At 45.2% G+C, this 24,517-nt stretch overlaps 1 protein-coding gene across 1 annotated transcript in view; it reads right to left on the reverse strand.

Moving 5' to 3' along the window:
• The window catches only part of LOC138961849 (periodic tryptophan protein 1 homolog), a gene marked incomplete in the record, with an annotated part of 270,004 nt that extends 252,826 nt beyond the window's left edge, over nucleotides 1–17,178 (reverse strand). Inside the window, 14 exon segments of the mRNA XM_070333522.1 lie at nucleotides 2,264–2,360; nucleotides 2,678–2,799; nucleotides 3,965–4,055; nucleotides 5,270–5,381; nucleotides 6,050–6,111; nucleotides 6,930–7,026; nucleotides 7,735–7,796; nucleotides 8,055–8,182; nucleotides 9,036–9,143; nucleotides 13,901–14,000; nucleotides 14,544–14,623; nucleotides 14,954–15,153; nucleotides 16,624–16,673; nucleotides 17,020–17,178. Coding sequence (XP_070189623.1) covers nucleotides 2,264–2,360; nucleotides 2,678–2,799; nucleotides 3,965–4,055; nucleotides 5,270–5,381; nucleotides 6,050–6,111; nucleotides 6,930–7,026; nucleotides 7,735–7,796; nucleotides 8,055–8,182; nucleotides 9,036–9,143; nucleotides 13,901–14,000; nucleotides 14,544–14,623; nucleotides 14,954–15,153; nucleotides 16,624–16,673; nucleotides 17,020–17,094 — 1,384 coding nt within the window.
• Nucleotides 17,179–24,517: the final 7,339 nt, after the last annotated feature.

A 24,517-nucleotide genomic window follows, 5' to 3' on the forward strand; every position in this document is an offset into this window, starting at 1 on the left:
TAATGTACAAAAAAGCCATACTTTTATATTGCTTCGCAGGTCAGCTATTTCATCATTTTAGGGATGCAAGTTGGTGAAAATCTACACATCTTTTCAAAGATTCCACCTGACTTTTTTTTTCAAAATCCAGAAAACTTTTTCGAAACCCGTTTTCAAAAACCACAATTCCTGATGTAAACTTTCAGCCCTGTGATTTAATGATTTTTTTTACATGGTTTTTCATTCAACTGCAACATTCACTGGCAATGTCCCAATGTTCGACCAAAAACTGTACTACCAAGTCTTCTCCATTGCAATTAAAGTTCTATTCAGTCAGTTTTGGTTTCTTCTTTTTCTTTTTCTTCTTCTTTGCTGCGGGTTTCACTGCTGCAGCTGCCTCCTCCTCCTCATCTTCATCCTGCATTTTGAGTCCCCCCATAGCAACGGCAGTGTCGTCATCATCGTCATTTGATGGCAGGTCTTTGTCATCGCCTTCGCACTCCTGGGCAAGCTTGGCCGGCATCCGGTTCAAGAAATGATGACGCACTGTGAAGCAGGACAAAAAGTCAGCATGAGTCTACAGTGGAACTCCCCTTTAAGTCTTTACGAAATCTGATAAAATCAGGTCTTAAAATTGGCAGGAGTCTTAAACTGGAGGTAAATTTACAGAGGTAATGCAAAGGAAATCTGCAAAATCAAGGTCTTTCTTCTTCTTCTTCTGCGTTCATGGGCTGAAACTCCCACGTACACTCGTGTTTTGACACGAGTGGAATTTTACGTGCATGACCGTTTTTACCCCGCCATTTAGGCAGCCATACGCCGCTTTCGGAGGAAGCATGCTGGGTATTTTCGTGTTTCTATAACCCACCGAACTCTGACATGGATTACAGGATCTTTTTCGTGCGCACTTGGTCTTGTGCTTGCGTGTACACACGGGGGGTGTTCGGACACCGAGGAGAGTCTGCACACAAAGTTGACTCTGAGAAATAAATCTCTCGCGGAACGTGGGGACGAACTCACGCTGACAGCGGCCAACTGGATACAAATCCAGCGCGCTACCGACTGAGCTACATCCCCTCCCAAATCAAGGTCTTAAAAGGGGGGAGGTGTTAAATTAGGGTTGCACTGTACTGGAAACAGTTGTGCAACAGAATGAAGAAGACCTGTCATGAGAACAGTACACACTGCAAAAACCATCAGTGATTGTCTTCCACAACACTTCACCTGACCTTCTATCTTGTGGTACAGATGAATACTAAAGTATCTCACACAGCCTTACACTAATAGTAGAGTGACTTCTGCTTTTTGGCAAACGAAAGTGGACAATGAAAAAGCTTTGGGCCGGTGTCACAAACTGAAACCTCTGCTGAACAATCCTTCTCATTGCGGTTAATGCGCATGCGCCAATCTTGGACTTAAAAAATGCGACCCTTTGACCGAACGAACCATGGTTTAGGGTTAGGGTTAGGGTTAGGATTAGGGTAAGGGTTAGGTTGTTCACGATCTGATTAATCTCCCCATGTTAGCGCATGCACATTGACCGCAATGAGAAGGATTGTTCAGGCAGAGTTTTCAATTCGTGACACCGACATGCAAGAGTCGAAGTTAGAGACTTTACCCCGGGATAAACTGCATGGAGGGTATAAGTTTATAACGTCTCTAAACTCAACTTCTGCAAACCGGCCCTGACCTAAAATGAAAACTGAGTAATGCAGCTGAGGTCAAAATGACTGACACTGGCAGTGAGTAAGAGACTCTCTTTCAGGCAAGGCAGCTGAATGTACAATAAATTCCACCAGCCCTCCACCAGCCCAATCCACTATCCAAACAGTAGAAGGAACTGACAATCTACAACAATTCTACTGCCAAAGTAACGTTCATGGTTCTTACCTGCAGCCCTATCCACTATCCAAACAGTAGAAGGAACTGACAATCTACAACAATTCTACTGCCAAAGTAACGTTCATGGTTCTCAGGCCCCCCCAAAAAATAGGTGTGGTTACGGTAACATAGCCAAAAAAAATAGGGTAGGTAGGTAGGTAGGCAATCACTTTTTTTTAAAAACTTTTTTTTCTAATGTGTACAAATTAAACCTACTTGACAGGGAAATAAGTGTGCGACACAGGCGCTTTCGCTTTCATTGCGTTTTTTGCACTAGTTTTTTTTTTTTATTTTTTTTTTTTTATAAATGTAATAAAAAGTTAAGGATCGGCCCCTAAAAATAGGGTAGGTTGGGTTACCGTAACCACACCTGTTTTTTTTTTGTAGGCCTTACCTGCAGCACTCTCTCTGATGTCCCACACTTTGGGTTCACGCACACCTCCACCGAAAGCAAACACAAAGGGGGCCTCTGGGCAGCATCCAACACAGTGAATTTCGTTCTGCAACCACACATCATACAAACTATCATACATATAAAAAATAGAAATTTCGCAGAAAGAAACAGACCCACAAATGTATCACTCCTCCCAAATCCATCAAAAGGCAAAACTCATTTGATACAATAAGCTTAGAGCACCTTATCTTCCCCAAACTGACGAGGGAGAGCTTCTATATGATTGACATAATTATGTGATAATTGTTTACAAGACACTTTTCCAGATTCATCAGACTTTAACACTTCTTTTCCCATTGAATGGTTCCATAGTTGCAATATATACCAGTAAGTGAACAAACATGCAACACACGGTGTACTTACAATTTGCAGGTTGCGGGAAAAGATGAGTGACGGTTTGTTGTCCTGGATGTCCCAGACCTTCATGGTTTTGTCCTCTGCCGTCGTCACCAAGAGGCCTGGGATCTGCGAACTCAGACTGACACCTGGAGAACAGAATGAAAGATGTTACTTTCAGCGTTGACACCAGACACTGAGGGCAACAGGCCCGGGATCTGTCAACTGAGACTGACGCCTGGAGAACAGAATGAAAGATGTTAGCCTAACTAAACTCATACATTCAGCGTTGACACCAGACACTGAGGGCAACAGGTCAGTTGGACCTGGATTCCAAATATGTATTGGTCAAAACGTCCTGGCTGCAAGAAATTGGTGTTGTCAGAAGACATCTCACCTGTCAAAATTATTGGACGGTCTATCGGCCTAGGGTCAGAATAATGCGTCAGATCAAAACAATTATGCGTCAACAACCAAAGACAAAGGCCTCAGAACAACACCGTAATACATTTTGTACTTTTTATTTTTGGCACAACAGCAATTTTTCTTCCTAAGTCAAAGTTCAGAAGAAACGGCGTAAATGAGTTTTGAACCCGAATAACGACTGCTAGGCATATGAGATACGGTTTTTGTTACTGCACTCCCTTTTTCCCCATCTCCCCTCCACGCTTCAGTAACATGAAATTATGAAATACATATAAGGGATGTGTGGGGAAGGGTGGAAGAATGAAATAACCAAACGTGTGTGTGTGTGGAGTGGGGGTAGGACTTACTTTTTATACATTATTTTGACCCTCTTTACCTTCTGCAGATAGGGGATTGCCTTTGCAAAGCAATTACCTGAATGACGTTGGGGTGGGGTTGTGGAGGTCTTCTTCTTCTGTGTTCGTAGGCTGAAATTCCCATGTACACTCGTGTTTTTTGCACGAGTGAAACTTTACGTGTATGACCGGTTTTACTCCGCCATTTAGGCAGCCATACGCCGCTTTCGGAGGAAGCATGCTGGGTATTTTTGTGTTTCTATAACCCACCGAACTCCGACATGGATTACAGGATCTTTTTTTCGTGCGCACTTGGTCTTGTGCTTGCGTGTACACACGGGGGTGTTCGGACACCGAGGAGAGTCTGCACACAAAGTTGACCCTGAGAAATAAATCTCTCACCGAACGTGGGGACGAACTCACGCTGATAGCGGCCAACTGGATACAAATCCAGCGCGCTACCTGAGCTACATCCCCGCCCTAGAAATGTGTTTCAGGCGAGGGTGAGAGGAAGGGGGGGCATGGGTTGAGGAAGTTGAAAAGAAAGACTTACCAGTGACGGATTTATTGTGTGCTGCCAGTGTGAAGACAGGCTTGTCCTGGCGAACGTCCATACAGTACACCATGCCTTGGTCTGTGCATGTCTGTACGCCAAATAATCACAACAAAGTCTCTAGCATCAATGTCAAACAGAAACCGATGTTTTTCCTGCACTTCCTACAAATAGAGAATACTGTTTAGAAGTTAAACACTGTTTTTAAGATATGGATAGGTGTTAGCACACACAAACATTCATAATTAAGACTGTTTATCCCCATAGGTTGCAAGGTAGCTCCAATAATTTCTGGACACATTTTCCACCCACTACTTCCTTCTTTCATGTCGTCCCCTAGCACCCACAGCCCATAGTACAGAAAGAGAAAGGTAGAGGGAGATACCAAGAATCATAAGAAAAGGTGATAATTTGGGACCTTTCCCCCCAGCACTCCTGCTTCATTCACTGAGCCTTCCAACAGACAAGTCAGGTACCCACTACCAGCCAGGTCAGGCCTGAAAGTGGCAAGTAGAAAAGTTCATCAAAGTTGCTGGAACAAAGGGTTGGTTTGGCGAGTCAAATTTGCTCTCTGGGGAGTTAATTTTGAGAAGCACTCGGCGAGTGCACAATTTTTTTGACTTTCAGGGCTGTTGGTGGATTGAAGAGAGGTTGGACAAATTGTATTTGTATTTGCCCAGAGTGGGGGACGATCCCTGACCGCTAGCGTGAGAGGCAGGCACTCTAACCCCTCCAGCCAATACAGAGTGGGGGACAATCCCTGACCGCTAGCGTGAGAGACCAGGCACTCTAACCCCTCCAGCCAATACAGAGTGGGGGACGATCCCTGACCGCTAGCGTGAGAGGCAGGCACTCCAACCCCTCCAGCCAATACAGAGTGGGGGACGATCCCTGACCACTAGCGTGAGAGGCAGGCACTCTAACCCCTCCAGCCAATACAGAGTGGGGGACGATCCCTGACTGCTTGCGTGAGGCAGGCACTCTAACCCCTCCAGCCAATACAGAGTGGGGGACGATCCCTGACCGCTAGCGTGAGAGGCAGGCACTCTAACCCCTCCAGCCAATACAGAGCGAGAAAGAAGATGGGCACCGCCCTCATAAAGCTGGCCCTAGAGAAGTTGAGATCTTTGACATCTCCCTCCGCTACGACCAAAACATGGCCCTCATAAAGCTGGCCCTGGAGAAGTTGAGATCTTTGACATCTCCCTCCGCTACGACCAAAACATGGTAACGGGATTACCTTTACCTTTACCAACAGACGCACACACAGACAGAGAAAGAGAATAAAATCAAAGTAATCCATACCAAGAAGTTGAGAGGGTTGTGATGATTCCAGGCCACTTTCTCCACCACCCCCTCCACCGTCCAGCTCTTGTGACAGGACTCTGCGTCGCGACAGTCAAACAACTTCACTGTGCTGTACACACAAAATCAGAGAAAAGCATGGTTAGCACCAGGGCTTCAAATGGAACACAATGACAAAGGAGGACATTTTGGCGTATAGGCTTTCAGAGAGGCTAAGCACAGAAGAGGTACCCCTCCCTCTCAAGGGACCAAGGCCTGCCCTTCCCCCAGAAAATCATAAAAATTAACCAAATCTATGCAATCTGGTGCATTCTGTGGATAACTTTGAGTAAACGAGAGACAAGGGGGACAAGCTTCGGATATTTAGGGAGAAGGAAAACAAGATTTTAGGAGAAGGAAAGCAGGCTTTCATTCGAGGAAATCCTTTAAAAAGAAGAAGATTTAAAGCCTTGTACCATGTGAAAGTAGGTCCTGGCAAAGGCTCTGACAAAAGTCTGTGTGTGTGCATATGGATGGATGATGGATATGTTCTGTGGTACATTTCATTATTGAGAATTTTGTGTGTGTGTGTGTAAAAGTACACGCACCTAAGCATTAGCATATATCTTTTGGGGGGAACACATGCAAGTGCGTGTTCAAGAGCACACACACACAAAAACATAATTTTCTTCAAGTTTGACTTGACTTCACACACACGCAGGCAAGCGGTACCACCAGTGGAATAATGTCCCAACTTATCCAGAGTATGTTGCCATCGCATGGAATACTGTTCACACTTACTTGTCAAAAGACCCTGTGAGTAATGTCTGTTCTTCTTGTGGATGCCACTTGCAACACTGAACCTGAAACAAAAATTCAGATAAAATAACCTTCTATGTATTGACTGAACACTGGATTTCCTTTCTTTGAGCCCTGTGACGTCAGCGGCCGACTAAAACTCAAATTTACACGGCTGACCGAAACTACATAAGAGCGCATGTTTGTGTAGAAAATAAAAGGAATTGTAACTAAAAATGAATTGATACATAACTGCTATTTTTAATTTTGACCAAAATAAATCATTACACACAAATCTCGACAGTCACTGTTCAACTCGACCGAGATACTCGCAGAACAATGTTATTGCACTCCAATTCGTCCTTTGCAAAACCAGCTAAGAATCAGGCAACTGCAATCAACATGTTAACTACTCCTATATTCAGATACAGATTCAGCTTTCAAATTGGCTGTTTTTACCTTGGACAAAGACCAGAAAATAACACAAGCCCCCCTCTTTCCATAACTCCCAAACTGAGATAGGAGATAAAAAGTCAAAATATCAAGACCCCATCATCCGACCACTACCTATCCTAATCCTACTAACCAAAGAGGAACAAAATGAAAGATGATGATAGCAGTAGTACGAGAATTTATAACGCGCACATATCTCACCACAAGGTGACTCAAGGTGCATGCCAAGCGTAGCAGCTCTTGCATCCAACAACATGTTTTCATAACAATAAGATCTTAATTGTTAGAGTACACAAATGTAAGCAAACGAAGGAGACCTGTGAACGAAAAGTGTTGACTTCTACTGCTGAAAACCTGTTGATAGTGCTGAAAGCCTTTTTTTCCAAGCAGAAAAAGAAGTAGAAAGTGAAAGCCTTGGGCAAGAGTTTACCTCCTTGGTATGCTGTGTGAGTGTGGTGGCCACTTTCCCTTCAGTCAGGTCCCATAACACAACTGTGGTGTCTGCTGAGGCACTGGCCAGAACATGCCTGCAACACCAACAACAAAATCTTATCATGACATATGATGTCATTCTTAGCATTTCATTTCATTTCATTTCCATTGCTGGGAAATTTGGGTTGCTTCCTCTCAGTGGAAAGCTAGCAGCAACAAGAGTGGCGCTACCAAGGTGTGTGCGTGTGAAGGTGTAATCAGCCATCTACACTTATGACCCAATTACTGAGGTCTTTAATGTGCCACAGTGGTGACATAGGGGTGGGACATGCATACCATTTCTGAGTTTTCACAGTAAGGAGACCCGTGTCCTTCACAGCCTGGGCCTAAGGATCACCAACTGAGCTACCAGGCCCCAAGACATACAATAAGCTGCATCACATACACAAACAGAATAACTGGAATTTAACATAGCCTCCAAACGTAAAGCAAACATTCTTGCCTAGGCTGTAAGCAGACAGTGGGCTAAGAAAGCCCTGGCGTAGTCAAGAGAGCGTCTGCCGCGTGCGACCGCTGAAGAGGGAATGTCAATATGGCCGTGCAGTGTATGCGCGCGCACGTAGGAAGGCAGCCTCGGTCTGGCCCATGACCTTTTAACCGGTCAAGGCCGTTCTTTTGTTTTTAGGGTTGCTCCCCTTGTGGGATAAGATATGTAATTTAATCCAGAGATGTGCGCTTACATGCATTATAAAAACACAAGTGAAAAACAAAAAAGTATGTGTAATCCTGAAAAATTGCATTACCTGACATTCTGATTCCAGGAAAGATCCAGAACTGCCTGTGTGTGCCCAACAAATGTTTCTTTCTGCAAAGACCATAAAGAAAACTCATAATCAAATGCTTAACTAAATGCACAACAGATCAAACATACTTTTCTCCCGTCTGTCCAATATCCCTGCATTAACACACCCCAACAACTTGCAATACATTCAATACAAGCACTGCACATAAAAGTGAAGTTCTCACAACAAATCACTAGTTGTTATCAGTCCAAAAAAAGAAACTGGTTCTTCTTTTACTTTCTCAATAATTTTTTTAAACTTCTTTAAATGTGTTGTCTTACTTTTTTCATTTTCTTCTTTTTCTTCTTTGGCTGAGAGCCGAGACAGAGGCTGGGTGCGATGGATTCCATGACGTCAAGATCCCAGATCTCAACCACCGGGTCCATCATCCCAAGTGCCACACAGTTTCCTGAAACAACGAACACAATCATGTCACCTGGGCAACCACTCTATTGTGGAGTGTCCGATCACACTCTGACTCTCTCTGGGTCTCATTTCAGTCACATTCATTTGGTTTCTATGAAAGGGGGATTAGACACAGGCAGGTCTGTTTCAGACCTGTGCCATCTGAATAAAATCCAACCTGTATTATTTGCAAGAGGATGCAGATATTTAGGAAAATATAAAATGCAAATGGCCACCATAATTAATATTTTGTCGATATCTACTTCCTCTAGCAGATAATCAAAACCGAACATACGTAGACGGGTGCATAAGGATGAAGACCAACTGTTGCGGTCATACTATCCACACTGCCAGGTTCCAATTAGTCGCTGTATGTACCTTAATCGAAAATTTTAAAAGTAAATTTTCATTTGATTAATATACTTACCCGAATCACATATAGCATTGACACAGTCTGAGATGCTAAGGTCTGAAAAGGCTACCCGTCTAACATTTTTAAAGGGAAGCAACCCCATCACCAAAAGGGCTAAAAATAGCCATTCATTAGCGGTTATTACGTGTTTGATCCAGCTATACACAGTGAGCCTTATGTCAAAGGAAAGTGCAGAGTCTTAGGAACACAACGGTACCAAAATCAAGAGTACTGGTCAAGAAACAAAGACGCACGAAGCAATTGAAAACTGTGACTTTCTTATGTATTAAATGGCTTAATCTCCACCTTAACCCACTGGGCACAGCCGGCATTCAAACCCCCAAAACCTTCAAGCTTGACAGTCAACCTTCGCACCACTCGACTATTGCGCCCTTCATATCCAGAAATGGTACCCCCTGCTCCACCCCATCAAACGTGCACGTACCAGGAGGTGTGTCGTAGCCGTCAAAGTTGAGCCACTCCACCACCAGGGGGAAGGAGGACAGGAAGTAGTCGTGGTGAACGTATAGGTTGCCGTTGTCTTCGTTGTACACTGCAAACACAAAGCAAAACACCATACTTTAGTCACAGAAAGTAATTGACAAATTGCACACTCCTGTGCAAACTGAAAGTACAACGGCCATGACAAGAAAAAGCTAGAGAAGAAGATGATGACACAGTTGCTTTGGGTAAACTGAGATAAAAGTCGTTATTGCTTCTTTGTTGGTCGCTCAAACATTGGAAAACGGGGGGTGTCGCTATTCGGAGGTCATTTATAGTGCAAGAGGCCAAGAAAAGCAGTCTGAAAACGAGGAGTGTCGTTTTTGGAGGGGTCGTTTTGGGTGGTTTACTTCTTCTTCTTCTTGGCGTTCGCAGAAGTTACACAATCAGTCCAGCACTGGTGATAAATGTTGTCGTTTTCTCCAACTCCTGTCGACTGCCGTATAGTTTGGTCTGCAAGGGAGTTGGTGACGGCCACACTTCTTTTCGTTCCTCATCTAGTAAGGGACATCGCTGTAAGATGTGTTCCGCTGTTTGGTCCTCTTGACCGCAGGCACAGGTTGGTGATGGCGCCAGCTTGAACTTTCGGTTCATGTGAGCATTGAGCCTGTTGTGGCCAGTACGCAGCCTGATGAGGTTGACTTGCTGCTCTCTGGACATTGTGTGGTAGTCATCTCTGTTTGTCCTTGGCCTCATCAATGCCTTGATGATTGTCTTCTGCTCACTAAAGCTGACACTGTTTTCAGGTTGGTCTTCCACGGCTCCTTCTTTTGCCAGCTCATCTGCCCTTTCATTTCCTGGTATCCCACAGTGTGCTGGTATCCACTGGAGGACAACTCTTCTGGTTTGTCTGACCATCTGTAATGCTTTGGCCAGCTGTGGGAGTTTGTCGTTCTCTAGGGCCTGAAGGACTGAAAGGGCGTCCGAGAGGAAGACAACTTGGTAGCAAGGGTCTGCGGAGTCCTGAACGAAGGAGGCGGCCTGCATGAGAGCTTCTGCTTCTGCTTTATAGTTTGTGCAGTGTTTGCCAGTGGCAACGCTGGATGTAGCTGTATGTCCCCCAGGGAACTGGATGAGAATGCCTGCACCTCCATTGAGCACGGCGTTAGTTGCTGATCCATCGGTGTATACATGGATCCACGCCTCTTTTGGGTACTGTTCGTCGATCAGGGCTAAGGTGAGTGCCTGTCGAGCTGTGTCATTCTGATCTTCTCCTGAGGTAACATGTGGAACACTGGTGCAAATCTGGATGCCTGGTTTCTCTGTTGCCTTGGGGGTTTCCTCTTCTTCTTGAGTCAGAGGTAGAGTGTTCTGTGGAAGGACTTCCCTGTACTGTCGAGAAAGTCTCTTGCTCTCGTGTACAAAACTGCTCCGTTTAAGCCGGTTCTTGGTAAGGTTGCTCAGTCTGTGCTTCATGGGGTGGTCGGGTAGGCACTTGAGCTTCTCGGCCTGTACCATAGTCTTGGCTTCTCTTCTCTGACAGAGGGGTTGGATGGTGGTAAGCTTCTCCATTTCCTTGATGGGCGTGGATTTCATTGCACCGGTGATGAGTCGGAGGGCCTGGTTTTGCACACGGTCAAGGGTCTGCAGGTTTGTCTTGGCTGAGGTTGACCACGCTGTGGAGCCGTACTCGAGGTGGGGTCTGATTGTTCCCTGGTATACTGTCTTCAGTATCTTCTCGTTCGCTCCCCAGGTGGTACCTGCCAGCTTCCTGAGTATGGCTAGCTTGCGCCGGGCCTTTGTCTCTGCCTGTGCAATGTGTGGTTTCCAGGTCTGCCGTCTATCAAAGGTGACACCAAGGTACGTTGCTTCTTCATCCTCTCTCAGAGGAGTTCCACCAAGCCTAATGGTTCCGGCTTTCTGCTTTGGCGACAGTGTGAATAGGGTGGTGGAGGATTTCTCCTTGTTGATGGAGACGCACCAATCTTCTGCCCATGCGTTCAGCCTATCTGCCGCTTGCTGCATTCTGTAGGTGGCAGTACTTGCGTGCTCCTCCTTACACCAGATCACAAGGTCGTCTGCGTAGAGAGCAGCTTTGATCCCCTTGGGCATCTCAGACACCAGATCGTCGATGAAGAGAAGGAAGAGTGTGGGGGAGAGGACTCCGCCCTGAGGGACGCCATGACGAAGGAGGAACTTCTTGCTTTTGGTCTGGTCGACGTTAACTCTTGCCCTGCGGTTATAGAGGTAAGAGCGAATCCACTGATACATGTTGCTGGACACGCCTTTCCTCAGCAGTTTTACAAGGAGTCCATCTTTCCAGACCTTGTCAAAGGCCTTCTGAAGATCTATCCAGGTGACGAAGACCAGCTTCTGTTCCTGAAAGGCATCTTCAACTTCTTGCGCCAGGTAAGTGACCTGATCTTCAGTGCTGCGGAACTGTCGGAATCCAGCTTGTTCAGGGGCGAGGAGGTTCCTGGATTCCAGGTACCACCTGAGGCGCTCGTTCACAATTCTCTCCAGGGTCTTCACAACACAGCTGGTGAGGCTGATTGGGCGATAGCTGGTGGCCTTCTTTGGATCCTTCCCTTTTTTTAAGATGGGGATCATGATCGCTTCTCGCCAGAGTTGTGGTAGCGATCCTTCTTGCCAGCTGCTGTTGAAGACCTCAAGTAGCTTGTTCTCTGCTGCACTACCAAGGTGGGTTAGCATCTCGTTGGTGATGCCGTCTGGGCCAGGGGACTTCTTCGCCTTTGACTTTTTCAGAGCTGAGTGCAGCTCGTGGAGTGTGAGTGGTTGACTCATGGCGTCCACTGTCGACTGTCTGGCAGGTCTCTCTCTTTTCTCTCTTCTTGCTTCTCTCTGTTTCTCGGGGCTAACATGGAGGTTGGTCTCAGCTGCATAGCTTTCAGCAAATTGGTTGGCAGCATGCTTTCCAGTTAGCACCTTCCCGTTCTCTTCTAATGCGATCTTTCCTCTGCTGGTGTTCTCATCATTCAACTGCTTGGTGAGCCTCCAGAGCTTTCTGCCATCCTTCTCAAGGTTCAGAGAGCTTGTTTTCTCTTGCCAGCTTCTCCGTCTTGCCTGTAGCTTCTTTTTGAGAAATTTGGCTTTGGCTTCCTGGAGGCGGATGTTGTTGTTTTGTGACGGGTTGACTTCTGCTTCCCTTCTGGCGTCTGCCAGATCATCATCCAGTTCCTGCAATTCATTGCTCCAGTAGGGCTTATAGTCTCTCCTGGCACCCCTGGGAATGGACTCACGCGCTGCTCTGAGGATGCTCATGTTGAAGTCCTTCGCCACCATGTTGATGTCTCGACCCTCGACTCTGATGTCTTTGGTGAGTTCGCTGGTGCGGTGTCTAAAGAGGAACCAGTTCGCTCTTTTGTAGTTCCACCGAGGGAAGGAAGCTTCAGTGCAGGACTCCATGCCCAGGGTCAAAAAGACTGGCCGATGGTCACTTCCACCTAGCTGTTCTCCGACCTCTCTGCTGGTTAGCTGGTGCATGTCTTCCGTGCAGAAGGCTAGGTCAGGAGTTGATGTAGTGTGCCATCTTCTGGAGTAGAATGTAGGGCAGTCAAAGGGACTGTTCAAAAGGATGAGACCTTTGTCGTCCTGCCAGTTCTCCACCTCTTCTCCTCTCCGATCCAGGTGGTCATATCCCCAACTCTGTGAATGACTGTTGAAGTCACCCACCACGATGAAGTTGGAGGCCTTTGCGGGGATCGTGTCAAGGGCGAGGTGTCTATCATTGGGGCAGTAGAAGTTGACAAGATGGAATTCTGATGTCTTCGTCTGGATTCGAATCACCTGATATTCGGAGTCCTCCCATGTGCGTTTCTATCAAACAGGCATTGATGTTGTTCCTGATGAGGGTCAGGATTCCTCCTTTGCTTCGGTCTGTTCTGTCGGACCTAAGGCATTGGTAGCCTCTCACTTTGAAGGACTTTTGGGGTGTCAGGTGCGTCTCCTGAATACAGCAGATGTTGATGTTCTTCTCATGCAGGATATGCTCCAACTCTGTCTTCTTGTTCAGGATACTTTCTGCGTTCCAGTGCATGACCTGGAAAGGTCGCTGCTGACTGGGTTTCTTCCTGGTTGTGGTGGTGCCAGTCACTTTCCTCCCGCGTCCCCTGGCGTGACAAGACGGACGGGAGGGACCTCCAGTAGTTGGGGCTGGGTCCCTTTGAGGCATGGGACCCGACGCTGCTCCACCCTGGGGGGTCCTCAATGGGCGAGCGCCATTTCCATCTGTGCTGGTTGATTGTGTCATCATTTGCGTAAGTGTGTGTACCCGTGGTTTGTTAGAATGCGCCGTGCGGCCCGGGTCCTCCGTCTTCAGCATTCGGGGTTTTCTGTCGGGGTTACCTCACCCTTAGCTCATGGCCCGTACGTCCTACCCTGAGAGCACAGGGGGGAGGATTTTCCGGGATCCCACCCGGAGCCAGTTTGGTCCGCGGCCGCAAGCGGCTGATCTCCATATCTGAAGACCGTTCCCCTATCCGCCACCCGGGGACGCGCTGGGTTGGGGGTGGTCGCCCCACTGAAAATCCCACACTGGGTTAAGAAAGATCAGCCTGTCCCAGGGGTGGTTTACTAAAGTACACAGTAGTAAGAAGGTAAATGTGACTTGCAGTCAGGAAGGACTTCGGCACAAAATAATATGTGAACATTTCCTTGTTTGATTTGGTCGTTATTTTACCATTTCTATTTTCTTTCCCTCTCAGACCTGCCACATTTTAAGCGCTATGCTTTCCGTTAGTTAACGCTATTCTTGCATTCAGTCATTTTATATTTTGTTTGTTTGTAAATCACAAAATAAACACAAACAATAAATTTTCATTCCAAGTTGTGCACGCGCGTCACCCTCACCATAAACTTCCAGCACACTCATGTCGCCTTCACAGCGGCCATTGATGATCAGATTGTCGGTCGCCTTGATCTCGCTGTCCTCTTCGTCACTGTCTGCGTCCTGCACATTATCGCTAATATCATCACACATCAATAATAATAATAGTAAGAAGAAAAAGAATGAACACTCATGAATCGCCCATTCTTGCTAGAGCTCACGGTGATGTACAATAGCAAAACACATACACACGATAAAATCCAATTACAACAAAAAATATCATGGGTACAGCAATATTATCGATCATCTTATTACAATTCAAAATAAAAATATGTAACATTAAAAGTTGCATGCAACATTTTCACGACAGTGCAAAAAGGTCCCATAAAAATACACATCTGGCGTTCCCAGGTTCCCTTTGTCTGTAAAAAACAAGAAAAATCAAACCAAACAAAAAGGTCAAAGCGCATAACACCTATTCCTGGCAAAGGATTTTTCTGTTAAACATAGGATCATACTACCAAGAAATATCAGAACAGTGACATGCATCTTCATTTATAGAATATATTTCCATTTTGAACCTTGCTCATTCAGAGAAAATAACCACAAAACATTAGACTGCCATTAAACAATAACACACTGAAACAAGCAAGACAGCGTTCTTACATTCTTCAGTGTTACGTATGGATCATCTTCGTTAGAGGCAAACTTGGCAACATCTCCCAAACCAGAAGTATGACTTGATGCTGAAACAGACAAGAAAAATATTATGTGTTAAAATAATTATGTCACGAATGTACGTGGGAGTCTCAGCCTATAAACGCAGAAGAAGAAGAAGAAGAAGATAATATATTTGTAACCAATCAAGCAACAGAAAAAGGTGATCAATCAACAAAGAAAATAATCAGCTATTCAACCGATTCAGAAAAACAACAAATCAACAAATCGATCTTATCATCAGAAAAAAGTACTGTCTGCATCATCTCTCTCTCTCCCTCTCTCTCTCACACACACAGATACAGACACACACACAAGTTCAACATCTAAGACACACTCATCTGAACTATAAAACTCACTTTTGACTGTGTCCTCATCATAGTCATCCAGACCGTACTTGTCAACGATGTCGTCATCATCACCCACTTTATGTTTTCTCTTTTTGCTCTTTTCTTTTTTACTCTTAGTTTTCGTCTCTGGTGCTGACGCATCTTCATCATCCCCATTCTCTGCATTTTCATCTTGTGAGCCATCACTGTCATCCGCCACATCGAGCTGACTAAAAATGTCCAACAAAAAAGAGTTCTGAATAGAACAGATGGTTTAACAATTCCTCAGTGTGAACAAAATCCTTAATACTAATACTTAATACCTTTGTTCAAATTAGCATGCATAATTATTCCACTGATTAACCATTTTGGACTAAGATTTAATCCTTTTTATTTAAGAGTTAATCCTGTATAAATGATGTCACATACCGTGACGGGCGCAGTGGCGTGGTGGTAAGACGTCGGCCTCCTAATCGGAAAGTCGTGAGTTCGAATCCCGGTCGCTGCCGCCTGGTGGGTTAAGAGTGGAGATTTTTCCGATCTCTCAGGTCAACTTATGTGCAGACCTGCTAGTGACTTAACCCCCTTCGTGTGTACACGCAAGCACAAGACCAAGTGCGCACGGAAAAGATCCTGTAATCCATGTCAGAGTTCGGTGGGTTATAGAAACACGAACTGAAATACCCAGCATGCCTCCCCCGAAATCGGCGTATGCTGCCTGAATGGCGGGGTAAAAACGGTCATACACGTACAACCCCACTCGTACTAAAAACATGAGTGAACGTGGGAGTCTAAGCCCATGAACGAAGAAGAAGAATGTCACATACCGCAAGAAAACAAAGCCGTGTGAGGCTTATTCACTTACTTACTGCCCGTTATATGCCGGTTGGCATGTAGGGCAGCAGAGGCTTATTCAGTATTATGATTACTCTTGCAGATTCTCCCTCAAAAGGTCGACATTCAGGTGGACGTATCAAAGCAAAGCACAAGTACAGGGCTAACACCAAAACAAAGAGAAAAACCTGAAAGGTCAGGGTCCACGGCGGCGCCCCCCAGAAGCTGGGGCTTTTTGTTTTATTATCTTGTAGGGACAAAGTACAAAGTTTTACTTTAAGACCGGATTTTCCGGTTTTAACAGTTTTCAAAAAACGGATTTCCTGCGAGAACTGGAAAGTGCTGCAGAAGTAGGTGCATTCCCTGTAGGTGCACTTCTTGCCGGCATTTTTCCTGTCTACAGGGAATGCACCCAGGTAGAAAAGTAAGATACGGCTCAATATGACGCCAACAGCGCGATTCACCTCAGCATCGCATCCCTTCATAGCCGTGACATTCAAAATGCAGTTCGACAGACAGGAGGACTTCATGGATTTTCTCATCTCTTAAAATCATCTAAAAATTTGGAAACACTGAATGGAATCTCTTTGAAAACTAAAGAAAGGGATAGAAAGAAATCACGTTTTACTGATGTGGCTAGGCATCATGTGATTTTCAGTCAGTGAGGTCGGCGAAACGCTACAGGAAATGCACCTGGGTGTACAGGAATAACGCCTGCAGGGAATCAACCCACTTTTGGTCGACTTAGACCTTTCTGCACAAGTGCCCCTCTAGGAAGGCTCAAGGGTCTGCCCATCTCCCCCCCTTACCCCATCCCCCCCCCTTACCCCCCCCCCCCCTTAAAAAAAATGATGCTGAAAACTTACTCTTGTGCGTCCTCAATCAGTTTCTTCAGCTCTTCTTTGTCCAGCTGGATCTGGATATTTAGCAATATATACTGATTAAATTTTTTTTTAAATGCCATACATGTATGCCATGTAAACAAAAACTGGCTTTTTAGTGCTGAACATTTGTTGCTTCATATTTTTCTCAAAGTAAACAATAAACACGCATTTCGAGAATGTGGCACGCGAATGAATGGTTCTTAGAATGATAACATGATTTTAAATTGCCTGTGAATGATTTTTTTTAAATCGGATAAAACCAAAACACATTCATTTGTGATTTCTGTTAAAAATTAGAAGACGAAAACAACTTTCATTTTCTCTCTGCCCACATGGTCGTTGTAAATACAGGCCCTGATTCAGGCAAATGGATCTCACCTTGTCTGGAGAGGCTTTAGACACACCTCGTTTGACCCATGTTAAACACGGTATCAAGCTTGGTGGGCGACTCATTTTTGTATTCTTTTGAAAAACTGATCGAAATTTACAGCATTTCACATCAACATGTGGACTCACCACCGGAAGAAGGTCTAGAGTTATCTAAACTTTGCGTTCAAGAGTTACTCCGCGTTGGCGTTTTGGAGCCTCGATAGCTCATGGCGTTACTATTGCGTTGACTCTGTGACTCAGAAAGTGAAAGTTATGCCAGTTCGAGTTTCGTGTGTAGTAAAACGGCTCCAATAATAATGCGTGAATTCAACTGCACTTGCTGGCTCAGTATTCTGATCTCAAAAGTCCATTAGACAAATTAATGTCTAATGTTTAACTAATATATACGACGTATGCCAGCGTGCTTCAGCGTCCTCTTAACGTATACAAAACGTACCCATAAAGTACCCATAACGTATTCGACGTACGCCAGCGTACTTATTCAAATGTCCCATACGTCGGCATACGCAGGCTTTAAAACGGTCGTGTGACAGGGCCATATTATATTGACATACATGTACATTTCAATGTTCTATTATGCCGCTTTATGTAGTCGTATAGGTAATGTTGTAATTAGTAATACTGTATGATTGCGATTGACAATTTTCCTTTTATTGTCTTAATTTTTATGTCTTAGTTTAGCAGGGACAGATTGTAAGACTAGGCGTGAGCCTAAAATCTCCATCCTTGAGTAATAAAGTTCGTTCGTTCGTTCGTTCGTTCGTTCGTTCGTTCTCTCTCTCTCTCTCTCTCTCTCTCTCTCTCTCTCTCTCTCTCTCTCTCTCTCTCTCTCTCTCTCTCTCTCTCTCTCTCTCTCTCTCTCAGGCTCCAGTCTCGCAATCTGATGACGTATCTTACTGAGAGAAACTGACAGAGTAGTAAATCCAGTTTAGTGAAGTCAGTGGTGAGAACTGTGACAGGCCGTTCGGTTTTGCCAAACATGTTTATGTGAGTTGTAAATGGTGTGTGTGTGTGTGTGTGTGAGTGTGTGTGTGTGTGTGTGTGTGTGTGTGTGTGTGTGTGTGTGTGTGAGAGAGTGTTTGTGTGTGTGTGTGTGTTTGTGTGAGTGTATGTCAGTGTGTGTATGTGTGTGTGTCGGTCACTGAGTGTGTGTGTGTGTCAGTGTGTGTGTGTGTATGTGTGTGTGTTTGTTTGTGTCAGTGTCGTGTGTGTGTGTGTGTATGTGTGTGTGTGTGTCACCGTGTGTATGTGCGTGTGTGTGTGTGTGTGTGTGTGTGTGTGTGTGTGTAAGTCAGTGTCACCGTGTGTGTACCAGTGTCACTGTGTGCGTTTGTATGTGACGGTTTGTGTGTCGAGCCGTCAGTGATGGTTTGTCAGTGTGTGTGTGTGTGTGTGTGTGTGTGTGTGTGTGTGTGTGTGTGTGTGTGTGTGTATGCCAGTAGTGTGTGTTATATGTCTGTGTGTGATGGTGCGTGTGCGTGTGTGTGTGTGTCTGTGTCTGTTTGTTAGTCTTACTACTGACTGTCCGTCAGTCTGTCTGTGAGAGGCCGCTTCAGTTGTATGGCTGAATGTGTAGCTATATGTGTCAGAATTGCAGTCATATATTGCTTTGACCGTTTAGTGTTTTTCAAGAACTGGGGGTTACAATCACAATCCTTAAAGGAGGGATGAGTAGTGGGTAGAATGAAGTCGAAAGGGTGGTTGATCTTTTTATTTTAAGTAAAACTGAGATGCAGACCACAGGAACTTTTATCAAAGTGTCTGGCTAGAGCCAGTCGATCAAAAATATTCACATTTACCCTATAATCTGCTACGGTATGATAAATACAGTAGAAGGTTACAGGGTATACGCCGGATACTTCAGTCAAAGCTCCATAGTTGCGGACGTTTATTTTTTCGCCCAGAATCCTTGGCCATGTCACGGCATTGTGCGCTGCATTCGCGAACAGGGCCGTTTATGCTCACAGCAGTGTGATTGGCAATGCATATCTCGAGTCTGAATATATTATCATTTTTGCAAACCGACAGAGATAACATGTGCATTGAAAGTACAACTTTCTGCCAGTTTTCCCGTGCAACTCTCTGTTTTCTGGTGGTCATATCAAATTGTTTAAATCGACTTGCATTCTTCTCTCCTCTCATCAACCCCCCCCCCCCCCCCCCCCCTTTGCTCCCAGTCGTCCAGAAGAAACACGTTTTTAGCCCCGCCTTGAATGCAACACACAAAAGAGCACATGTATAAGTACTACAATAGCACGGCAGTCCAGAACAGCCAAGCGGTGGAAAACAGTACATGTACTGCAGTCGAGTCAAGTCCATGCCCGCTTCACGCGTGTCTGTAGCCATCCATCCCCACCCCCATCTCTGAGTCAAGTTGTGGGTCGATGTTCAAGCACTGAATTGTCCTCACGCGGTCACTACGTCACTGCACTGTTGTTGTTTTGTGTGTGTGCCGCTACGGAAAATAGCGAGGTACTGGAGAAAAGGGGATTCCCCGCCTCAGACGCAGACATGCGTCTCGCTGGACTGACAGTGCTGCTTGTCTGTCTGTCAAATCTAGGTCACGTGTGGTCGTGACGTAAGCTACAGGGACAGGTTAGGTCAACGTTGCGTTGCGAGTGACCTTGACTGAAAGGTATGTTACACTTACAGACGGCTCGCCGGCTGTGATTGCCTCAGTTGAGCATAGATTTGTGTACAAGTAGTGAACATATCCTTATAGTAAGTTAGTGTTCATACTAGGAGCTTGACTTCAATTGTGTGAAGCTAGGTTATTCACCAGAGTGACGTCAGGTCAAACGGCAAGGTCAAACGAGGCTATATTAGAATCTGGAAAACTGAGGTGATGGCGGGAGGTGCAGGAGGGGGTAGTGCAATGCGGCGGCGGGTGGGGTGGGGGAACACCATTACAAGGGAGAAATTGAAATCAGTATCATGATGACAATAGGTTCATTATCCACACAAAGAGCTTTGAATATGAAGTCTACTTCAGTCGTAGGACCTGCATCATACGATCTTTGATCCAAGGCTATAAGGAGAATCAGTTTACGAGCAACCCAAAGTCCAACACAGCAACAGGATTTCTCAGTCGTGTTGTGCCATACACATGATACAGTTGCCTTTCTGAGTTTTCATTCTACATCAAAAATTCAATTCTTGAGTTTCGATTGTCAGTCAGTCATTCTTTTTCACGTTTGATGTGCGTGCGTGCCGGCGTGCGTGTGTGAGTGTGCAGTGTGTGCGTGTGTTCGCGTGCGTGCGCGCATGCGCGCGCGCGCGCGTGTGTGTGTGTGTGTGTGTGTGTGTGTGTGTGTGTGTGTGTGTGTGTGTGTAAGTGTATGTCATTGTGTGTGTGTGTGTGCTTGCGTGTGTATGTGCGTATGTGTATGCTAATCAGAAGATAAACAGACAATTGACTCAGAGTCTCAAATCGATCTTCTCTTCAAGAGAACTCCTCTCTCCTCGGTCAAATGTCCGAGATATAAGGGGACGGAAATCCAGTGTGATACAAGCTTCTTTTTGTCTCATTCGCCTCGGGCCTTGCATCCAATCACTGGCACACTCAACGTGTGCGGCGGCAAAGTTTGTCCACAATCTCACTGAGCCAAAAGCGAGTCATTTCAGTGGGTGTGTACACACTGAGGACAAGGGGATTCCCCTTCTTATACTATCGATTAGTGATCGCCATGCACTGGTTGCGAGTGTGGGGATGGGGAAAAACTGCGTCTGCTGCGGTGCAGTTTCTATTCTTCACCATCACTGGATCATCGTCTGTATGAGGCACAAGTGTTCCACGCGTCACAGGAGCTTGCGTCAGAGACTATAGTCTCTGCTTGCGTCTAACATTATACATGACGACTCGATTGAACTGTTACCACGTGCAACTGTCCATTTATTGATTTTCATTTTTTCTTTCATTTTCATTTTCATTACTTTATTGTCCCATCGCTGGGAAATTCGGGTCGCTTCCTCCCAGTGGAAAGCTAGCCGAGCAACGGAGTCGCACTACCCAGGTGTCTGCGTGTTTAGGTGTATTCAGCCACCTGCACTTATGGCAGAATGACCAAGGTCTTTTACGTGCCATTGTGATGACACGGGGGTGGGACATGGCTTCCGTCTCTGGGTCTGCACATAAAGTTGACCCGTGTCCGTCCCGGCCCGAATTCGAACCTGCGACCTTTCGATCACAAGTCCAGTGCTCTACCAACTGAGCTACCATAGCTAGTGATTCCAGGACAATCGGCCATGATTAGGGACCGGGCTAGGCACTTTGAAAGAATCCTGTGTTGTTGTTGGTGTTGTTGTTGTTGTTGATGTTGTTGTTGTTGTTGCTGTTGTTTTTACAGTATCTGATCGACTGATCGATCTATATATCTGTAAAAAAAAAAAAAAAAAAATAACACAAAAACAAAACAAATTGTATACTATACATGGCTCAGTGATCTGGACACAATGAGCTAAACGCGGAGTGGCATGGAATTGGTGCAGATATCCAGAAACGTTTATTGCAAGCACAGACACACGTGCAAACGTAAGGTGGATGAGCGGCGGAGGAGGTGAGGGAAGAATAATTGAAAATCAAGCAAAGCAAAGGAAATAAGGCAACTGCGGTATTTCATTGAGGTTGCCGTCTTGCACAATATCCATGAACCCTAAGTTGCAACAAAGTTGTGTCCAGATCACTGTGCCATGTATAGTATACAATTTGTTTTGTTTTTGTGTTATTTTTTTTTTTTTTTTTTTACAGATATATAGATCGATCAGTCGATGACAGAGTAAAGCTTGGATTTCCATTGTCAGGGGTTTGATACGGACTGTCCTTCGGCCCTCTCATTAGTACACCCAATCGGCGATTGTTTTATTTTTTTTAATAACGTAGATAACCTCAGAACAACTAATGTAGGCCAAAGTTCTGAAGGGATCGAGAGACTACATGGACTGGCAGGCGACTTTTGTTGGTTTGTGACCCAGTTTCTTAAGGGCTGAACGGTTGATTGATTGACGATTCTCGACTTTATAAGCCGTTTGAACCAAAGAGGGTCCTTGAAGGCTGTTCTTAATTGGGCCCGAAGCTGACTTCGCGAAGTCTTTTTGCCGAAAATTCATGGCCAAAGCTTCGTGCAGCGAGCTTCTTTCTTTCTTTGGTGTTTAACGGCGTTTTCAACCACGAAGGTTATATCGCGACGAGGGAAAGGGGGGAGATGGGATAGGGGAAAGGGGGAGATGGGATAGAGCCACTTGTTAAGTGTTTCTTGTTCACAAAAGCACTAATCAAAAAATTGCTCCAGGGGCTTGCAACGTAGTACAATATATGACCTTACTGGGAGAATGCAAGTTTCCAGTACAAAGGACTAAACATTTCTTACATACTGCTTGACTAAAATCTTTACAAACATTGACTATATTCTATACAAGAACCACTTAACAAGGGTTAAAGGAGAAACAGAATCCGTTAGTCGCCTCATACGACATGCGGGGTGCAGAGAAATAAGGATGTAGAAAAGAAGACTTTTGGTAAGTGAAATAAAGGTGATGGATCCAGTCAGGTAGAAATAAGACAACAAGAAAAGAATTGGAAAACTGCAGGGAATAGTAGGGAGAGTTTTCTTGGAAGGAAATATAGGTGAAAGGACTGGTAAGGCAGAAATAAGACAAAAGAAGAGAAGAAACAGAACCGTTAGTCGCCTCTTACGACATGCTGGGTAGCATCGGGTAAATTCTTTCTAGTCCCAACCAATATGGGACTCCCCCTAACCCGCGGGGGGTGTGCAGCGAGCTTCATCGAGTAGAGTTCGCGAATTTGACTTCGCCCAATTAATATCAGGATTTAGGGCTGAGGCCTGACGATCACTATGAAGTACATGTTTATGGACAGACACGTTCAAGAGAAGTGGTATGGATATGCACATTGCCGCTGATACACGTATAGATCAGATGAGATGAGATGAGATGTGATGAGAAGATATAAGATAAGATACTTCTTTATTGACAAGAGTAGTGGTATGAAGACATTTTTTTATATTTTTTTTTTACAACTGTGATCAGCCTTCGCCGTGATGAAGGATGAGGCTAGAACACAAGCCTAGCTGTTATCTTATGTTTAACAATGCGCTTGTGGCTGCATTATGCATGGCAGCTAGCTAAAAATTAACATTTCTCAAACACATGAACAGTGTGCGTTGATCTTAAATGACAATGAGCAAACCAAAACAATGACGAAAATCTCCCACGGGGGATGTCAGTACAAACTGACCTGGTAGCTGAATTGAAACCGTGTCTTCTCACAAAATGTTATAATCGCAGGATGTTGAACTTTTCTATTTACGAAAGATAGGCCTACATGTATGACTGATTGTATCCATAGGTCAGTATCAGGTCAAGCTGTTCACATCACGCCACAGTAAGCTGTATGAGCAAGTCTTTTCGGGGCCAAAACAGTCGACCCGGAAGTTATTTCAGTGTCACAAGCTGGAAACTGACAAGCCACGCATAAACTCGGATTACTCCCAAACGAAAAGTAGGACAAGTATTGTATAAATTGCTGTATACTGTACAACTCCAGTCTTTCTAGAAGCGCGGCGTTGAAGGTTAGAAGTCCTCGCAGGAAGCCGCTGCTTCTGGCACGAGAACTGCCCAAATGACTGACTAGTTAGTCAAGTGTTTTTACGTCCTCTTAGGACCTATAGATCTTCGAACAGGTATAGTTAATTTGCTATGTGTGTGTGTGTGTGTGTGTGTGTGTGTGTGTGTGTGTGTGTGTGTGGGGGGGGGTGACACTGGACATACATGCAAACAAAGAACACTGTTACGATCGTGTTATACATGTCATCCTGGAAAGCTGTTGTTGCAGTATTTCAACCGCCAAGGCCGGCACAGGCTCGTGAGGCTTTCGAGAACACAGCGCGTTGTGTCTCGGTAGTACAGCCTTCAGCGCAGGCCTGGTAAGAGGACCTATTTTTGCAATGCACAGTTATAGAGGGAAATCTTCAACCTTGGCTCCTCCCTCAATCATTGATAGCGTGTTTGTTGCCTGGCGCTGAAAACACTGCAGCCACTGGTAAAAAGGGGATTCCCCGCCTCAGACGATGATGGTCGCTGTGACGGTGGATGCGGTACGATCTGTCTTGCACTCACTGAGTCACACTGGGTCAAGGTCACGCCCGTTTTGTGCCAGTAACTTGATCTCGCGGGTCGCCACCAGCTTCACGGATGCCGCACTCACGAGAGTCACTTCGTCGGTAGTAGTCCGACAGGTTTACAAGGCGAAAGTTTCTCAGAACTTACAATGAAAGAGGAAAATTGTGAAAGTCGGTCTCATGGAAAAACTAGGCCACAAGGTCACAAGTGACCAAAAAACGACTTGGGCTGACATATTCATAAGGTGTGTAAGCCTAAGGTGTATAGAAGTCAGGGACTTGCACATTTCGGTCGACGCTTCAAAAACGTGACTTCCTCTATGTCCAGCACAAAAAACTGCTTCATAATG

The sequence above is a fragment of the Littorina saxatilis genome, linkage group LG3, assembly GCF_037325665.1.
Source record: "Littorina saxatilis isolate snail1 linkage group LG3, US_GU_Lsax_2.0, whole genome shotgun sequence".
Lineage (NCBI taxonomy): Eukaryota > Metazoa > Mollusca > Gastropoda > Littorinimorpha > Littorinidae > Littorina > Littorina saxatilis.